Source organism: Austrofundulus limnaeus, unplaced genomic scaffold, assembly GCF_001266775.1.
Source record: "Austrofundulus limnaeus strain Quisiro unplaced genomic scaffold, Austrofundulus_limnaeus-1.0 Scaffold180, whole genome shotgun sequence".
In the NCBI taxonomy this organism is placed as follows: Eukaryota; Metazoa; Chordata; class Actinopteri; order Cyprinodontiformes; family Rivulidae; genus Austrofundulus; species Austrofundulus limnaeus.
The window spans coordinates 1,061,535-1,068,883 of record NW_013952582.1 but is presented as its reverse complement, the minus strand read 5'-3'; the positions used below and the strand labels follow the sequence as shown (position 1 = coordinate 1,068,883).

The following is a 7,349-nucleotide window of genomic DNA, read 5'->3' as shown; positions in this document are numbered from 1 at the left end:
GTGTGTGTGTGTGTGTGTGTGTGTGTGTGTGTGTGTGTGTGTGTCAGACCAAAGTTTTCTGCTGCCAGCTCTTCTGTAGATTCTCTCCAGTTCGTCCATCAGGTTCTCTGGAATCACAAACAGATTTGTGCTGGGACCACATGCACATGTATTTTATAACAGGTGCTATATTCAAATCTCCTAAATACTTGATGCAAGCAGGGATGACCAACATGATAAAAACATGACAGAACAAACGTAAACTTTTGCCAAACATATAGCTGTTTTTGAAGCGTGCTACCAAAAAAGATGGTAATGATGTAACTGCATAGTTGCGTGTGTTCTTTTGCCTATCCTGTTAGCAAAGTATCTGAAAACATTAACTTTTATTGTCCGTTTGGTTGAAGATGCTGCCTTAACTAATCAGACACAAAAATGTTTACAACGCTGCCAAAAAAAAATAAAGAAGGAAAATGAGTGTGGCAGTAGCTAAGTGTCATCCCCACACACACACTCAGAGCACTAACAGATCTTGTGAGATCTACAATAATGCATGCCATCGTAATAAACATTATTTTAAAGATTTGTATGCAAGGCTAAAACTTTCATTACTTCAGACAATCTGATCTTAGTTTAGAACTCTGGCATGAAAGTCAACAAGTGCTATATCTCCCTTCARGGAAGGCTAAGCTTTTTAAAAAATGCTTTCTAAACAGCTTGTGGCTGATTATTATTTTATTATTGTGCAGTGTGAGCTTACCGTCTTTGGCAAGAAAGTCAGGCCCTTCTCTTCTAAGAAGGATGCTGGCAAGTTGAGCCTGACTGGCTAAGCAGTCACACTCCTACACAAACACAACAAAATATAAATGAAAAAAAGCTGAAAATGTAAAATGGCAAAGGATACATCTTTCTCTGAAAGCAAAAGTGCATATGAAGGTACAACAGAAAATAGCTGCTGAAAAACAAGTGTGTGGAATATCACAGACTTCCTGTTGTGCAAAAGGAGCAAGCTGTTGAGGAGGCCTGAGCTCATCTAKCAGAGCTGAGGGAGGTACAGCAAGTGATGGATGTGCATTTGTGCACACCTCTAAAGAACAAAATCCTGTTCTTTACAGCCAGTAAACTCACATGAAACTTCTGCAGGATCTCATGGGTGGGTTTGTTCTGCCACTCCTCCACGCTGATCTCCGGYTGCTGCTCCAGGTCGGAGGCGTTCGGCGTGCTCGTCTGTCTCTTCACCTTTGAGTGCTTTGGCAGCTCCAGCTCCTCGAAGCTCTTAAATTCTGGGATTCTTTTGCAAAAATATAAAAAAAAATAAATAAAAATTGCACAGAAATAAACAATTATGTTTGCTACCAGGAATCAGACAGCGGATCAGACATACAGGTTTTTATGTGTTTCCATTTTTAAATAACTTGCAATAAATATTTCAGCACACAAACTAATGCTGGCAATATGATTCTGACTACATTTACAAATTTTCTTTCCAGTCAAGCATTTTACAAGTTATACAGAAGTTTTAATAAGTCATATATAATCAAAATAGTCATGTCTGATAAAGCATAAAAGGCAAAAAAGCTCTTACTCTGCTTCATTGACACGCAGAAAGTCCAACTGCTCCACAAATGCCCCAGATATCAGCGTCTATAAGGTCAACAAGAAAAAAAAAAGGCATGAGGAAGTTTTATTGCGAACAGTTTGCATGAACCATACAAGAGACAAATTTATACTTTTCTTTTGAACATATTTCGGGTACAAAAAAGGGACATATACTGTATTATAAGATTTATTCTTCTTCTGCTGCCTTTCATTTTATTTCATTTTATTTTGATTGCATGTTTTTTGTTATTTTGTGTTACAAATGAAATGAATAAATTTCTAAAAAAATTTATTCTAAATTATACAATAAATCAAGAAATGAGAGACTTATCAAGCAACTCTCCAGTATGGAGGACGTGGCGACCGTGATTTCAGAGAAGAATTTAAACTTCTGATTCGTCTGCCGACAGAACAGTTTGCCACTTTGCCTCAGTCCATTTTAAGCAGGCTTTGGCACAGGAAATTGCCAACTGCCAATTAAACTAATTCACKGGTAAATGATCCTCCTGCTGTTTTCTTTATTTGTCCCACTTTACATTAACAGCCGCCTTCTTCCATCCCTGTTCTGTCTTTTGTGACACGTGTTGCTGCCATAAAATTCTAAATTACCATATTTGTTTCCAAAAAAATAAAATAAAATAAAATAAAATCCTCATTTGAACCTTTGATGTGTTTACTGTACAGTGCTGTGAGTAAAATGTTGGTTTAAAAGATTTGAAAATGATTGCTTTTTGGTTTTATTTTCATTTTACACCATGTCCTGACTTTGTCTGAACTAGAGTTAGTGTAGCAGTAATATGTATTTTAAATGACAAACATGTTAATGCACAGTAATAAGTGAGAGTCTAAAACAAAAATTGGCTGGTACAACTTTAAAAAGAGTGAAAAAACATTAAAATAATAATGTAGTTCAAATTGCCCTCCTCCCAAGGTTCAAATGAGATATTAGCCATTCTTATTGAAGTCAACTTAAAAACAATAAAATAAGAGATGYAGAAGAAGAACAACTGTGCTCTCCATAACAATGAGATGATGAAAAGTAGAAGTTTTTCAAAGATGTGGGAGTTAGCTGTGAAGTGAATGGTAAAAAGGCAAAGGCAAGGAGGAAGTGTAGATCACAGACAAAAAAAAAAAAAAAAAATCAGATGAGGAATTCTTTTCCGAGCAACACAAACATACTGGGACAGAAGTTAGATTTAGAAAACCTGTCAAAAGTTTAACAAAGTGATTTAGGTTAGCAATGGGAAAATAGCCCTACTTCTACCTCAACCTAATTTTAGTTTTTATAAGTTTACTCCACGAAACATAATTTGAGGCTGAGAGGTACTTTACTGTTTCTTAGAACCATCCGTATGGTCAGATTTAGTGGAAATCTAACTTTTCTTGAATAATCAAGATTAAAGATCAAAGCATGGAAGAACCACAACTCATGATCAACCAAAAAGAAAACAAACCAAAGAATAGTAACCATAGTATTGTTTTATCAGTATTTTTTTCCTGTGACACAATTCATTCATTCATTCATTCATTCATTCATTCATTCATTCATTCATTCATTCATTCATACTCATTTGATCCTGTTCAGGGTTGGGAGGTGCCGTCATTGGGTGAGAGGTGGGATTCCCCCAGGACTGGTCCATCACAGGACTACATAAAGTCAAACAACTATTCACATACAGGACACACACACACGCCCACGCACGCACGCACGCACGCACGCACGCACGCACACACGCACGCACACACGCACACACACACACTAAGTGGGAAAACTGGATCCACAAACCTGCAGTCTGTCTGCGTGAACTTTGACTCCTCCAATGACGCCCTTCTTGAACGAGGCCAGCATGTCCAAGACGGGGTTGAAGCGACTCCCTCTGGTTAGACACAAGTCAGAATGTTAAATATATACTCCGTCATATCTGCATCAAACACARTCTGAAACAAACGCAGATAAAGGCTCTGTTTAAAAATCCCTATATCATTAATTCAGTCTTCTGTCACTTACAGTACARGTCATCACCCTGATCAATAGCACACTAATGACTATTGAGCTGCTTTTATGAGAGCTCGATCTGAATGCCGCAGTGAGGCTGTTTAAACGTTTGGAGCACATTTAACATATGGCTCCCTGGGTAATAGTCAATACTGCTGTAATCAGCCCACCAGCCAGACTATAGTGATACAAATGAGAAACATTATCACCCAATCAGCAAGCAAATACAGTAACACCTTTCTGCAACAAAGATAAATGGAGCACAGAAAAAAGGAAAAAGAAATGGAGGCAGTAAGCAAGAAACGGTAGATGACAAATAGTTCTACAGAGGCTATGTTGAAAGMGACAGTATTAAATGTTGTTACATAGAGAGTGAGTGATTACAACAAAACTGGAAAATGAGAGAATGTCTTGATAAAACCAAAAAGAGAAGAAAAGCCTTCAAAAGTTTCTGGAGTGTGTTGATTACTTGATGTTATCCTCACGGATGAGAACCAGGAAGAGGGGACGTCCCTGCATCTTCCAGCACTGTTTGATGAACTGCAGGGCATTCTGGGCACACACATAGACACACACACACACACACAGACACAGACACAGATACAGACACACACATGGCATTTCAGTTTGGCATGGATACACTCTTTGTTTGAAGGGATCAGTTTCCATTATTTCTGTGTAATAACTGGATCAGTGGCATTTCTAAAGGTCAGTCTCCTCAATTGTCAAGCTGAGTTTAAGTTGCAGAGCTCCTCAAGCAGCACTGCATCAAAAACAAGTACAATTGTTATTAAGTGGAAGAAAAAAAAATCACAGCAAAGGCTCTGCAAGATTTCTGAAAACTATTTCATCCCCCAAAAATTGACATAAAACTACAACAACAAAAAAATATATCGCACAGCTTGCTTTACTGGACCTGAACTTTAGGTAAACTGATGGAGAGTGGAAAGTGCTTACTAGTTTACCAATTTGTTATTATTATAATTTACACTTCTATTTACATTCACGTATTAAACATTCATATACTGCTTTAATGTCCTTTCAACATTTTGTGCAGATAAAATAAATGGGGAAAGTCAGGAGTTACACTGAATCTGTGAGTCTGGGAAACTGTGGGCAGCTGACCCTTAGCAAAAAAAAAAAACACTTTTGGATGAAAAAGATGCAAACTCGTGTTGTGCTGCTATGTAGGAGGATACGCCAAAGAAAAACAGCCAAAACTGGTTCTGACTGCAGACAAGAACAATAAAAAGTCTAAATGTGTAAGATCACGTCTTTGAGCAAACTGTGCCAAGGGATGTACGCAATGTGAGGCACTCCTTGCTTCTTACCCAAGGTTAACCTTTGCCAAATATCAATAAAATATTGTACTATAATTTTATGTGATTGCACAATGGTAAATCTTTATTATCTGCACGTTTACTGTATTTAAAAAGAGTTTTTACCACTTGATTATTATTCTTTTTCCACTTGATTCCACAGTTCATTTTATGAATTGGCAAATTTCTTTGACATTAAAAATATGCTGATCAAATGTACTGMATCTGTTTCTAAATTTTGGTACTGATTTCTTCAAAATCCCCAAAATAAATTAYTACACTCTGGTTCTTGTGAATTCTTGGTGCTCTTAATATTTTATGATGTTTCTCTATCTCTGATGATATTGCATGATAAAAAAGTCTTTTTTTTGTTAGCTTTGACTTATAAATGTTCAAACCTTTCATTTTTATAAAGACTTAAAAATCCACTGTTACCTTTAAACTGGACAACTGCTGTTTACYAAAACATACTACACAAAAGTTCTGAGTCATCCTTCATTTTTTCATTTTTTTCTTTCAAAACAACTGCATTTTTTTCAATATTAAGGTGATCTTGAGCAATAATTTGTCTGGAATTTTGTTTCCATCAGATAAAGGAAGTTCCAAAAAACACAGGTCATCCAATTAGGGCCTGAGCGCTKTGAAACAGCAGAAGGCCCTACTGTTTTTCACCTGAATATTACTATTTGTATTTTTTTCAGTATATTCTAGTGAGTTGGGAATTATGAAACTTGGCAAATATTTAGAACTAGCTTAAAAATGGGGAAGCACAAAAATCCAGATGTGGGCATGGCATTCTTTGGATATGGTTATTTCTACTTGATCATGTTGCTGGGTGTAACATCGCTATAAATTGTCCAAAATGTGCAAAAATATACATGATAGGCATCCAGTCCTGAACATGGCCATATGCAAATGATGAGAATTGATAACTGCGCCACCTAGTGGCAKTATAAGAATGACTTATTGTGTTTGAAAAAAAAATCTCCCACTCAAACTTTTCATCCTAAAAGCTTCAAAATTGCTGCGTGAAAGTTTTAGAAACAAAGAAAAAAGTCATCGCTAGCAGCTTACAAAGAGCGTGGTCTGAGCTTGGCCACCTTAAACGTGTCCTCAAAAGTGCATAACTGACATTTTCATAATGTTCTAGCRGGCTGAGCTTTTCGAAACCTGGCACATATTTAGAACTTGTGAAAATATGTGGAGGCACAAAATTCCAGATGTGAGATTGGCAAATTAGCTTACTAGAGCCGTCTTGATTGCAGCCCCTTTAATTACTTAAACTATGCCTACAGTGTATCGGTTCAGAGCCCATAAAAAATTCCCTTGAYACTATAATGTAAAACCTAAGTTTTTCACTTGTCACAACAAATGCTATTTTGTCTTCAGTTTGGCGCTTCTTCACAACCTAGTGCACAAAATGTATTAATGGTTGTTGCCATCTGATCGGTGCAAGCTTCTTTTTTTTCTTTTTCTTTTGAGCTTTCCCATTTACTCATTAAACACATCTTTGGGGTAACATCACAGGAAAGTGTTTGAAATTTGAAAAATGTACATAATACATTGTTATTAAGTCCTGAACATGACCATATGCTAATGTCTCAGATTTACTACTACTACTACTGTGCTACCTTGCGGCAGTGTAAAAATACCTATTTGTATTTAAGAATACAGTATCTTTCATCTACGGTTTTCATCCTAGCAGCTTCAGAACTGATGGGCAAAGTTTAGATCCTTTGAGAAACCAAAAAGATARTCATGATTCAGAGCTTCCAAAGGGCATAGCTGGGGCAGCTTAGCGAAGTTGGATGTGTCCCGAATGGTCAATAACTGGCCTTTTCGTAATGTTGKATTTGGCTGTGCCTAACAAAACTTGACAGATGAAGCTGCAACTGCTTTAGCTGGAAATATAAAGTTCAGACTGCACTGGTACACGAGGACCTTTTTCACTGCTTGCAGTTTTAATTCAAACTGTGCCCACAAGGTGAATGTCARTGTTAAATGTTTTCATTGGTTTAGTTTACAAACTCTAAGTTTTTTTATATATAATTTTCTGTATGCTGTGTCATTTACTGGTCAAAACTATAAAATGGTAGGTTTAGAGTGAGCCAGAATAAGTCCAGGTATTGACTATGACTYTTCTGAATTTCTAAAAGTCCTCTGCAGAGGCCAAGTGCAAACAACACACAAATCAATTGGTTCTGTGTTCTTTTCATAAACGTGAGGCTGTTGGGCCATTCAAAGTAAATGCATTTGATTCAATCAAGTCTTTAAAACACATAAAAAGTGAACTTCACTTACCTTAATGTCATCAATCAGCAGCATTACATCTTGTGACAAGTAAAAGTCACTTAGATCAAACACTATTGGATAGCACACCACTGTCTTTCCCAGGATACGATAAATCTAGGAGACACACACACACACACACACACACACACACACACACACACACA

At 36.9% G+C, this 7,349-nt stretch overlaps 1 protein-coding gene across 1 annotated transcript in view; it reads right to left on the bottom strand.

Annotated features, from left to right (window-relative positions):
* The window catches only part of phkb (phosphorylase kinase, beta), a gene marked incomplete at its 5' end in the record, with an annotated part of 79,801 nt that overhangs the window by 12,049 nt on the left and 60,403 nt on the right, over window positions 1–7,349 (bottom strand). The window contains 7 exon segments of the mRNA XM_014018007.1: window positions 50–107; window positions 740–821; window positions 1,108–1,270; window positions 1,565–1,623; window positions 3,365–3,455; window positions 4,044–4,126; window positions 7,195–7,299. Coding sequence (XP_013873461.1) covers window positions 50–107; window positions 740–821; window positions 1,108–1,270; window positions 1,565–1,623; window positions 3,365–3,455; window positions 4,044–4,126; window positions 7,195–7,299 — 641 coding nt within the window.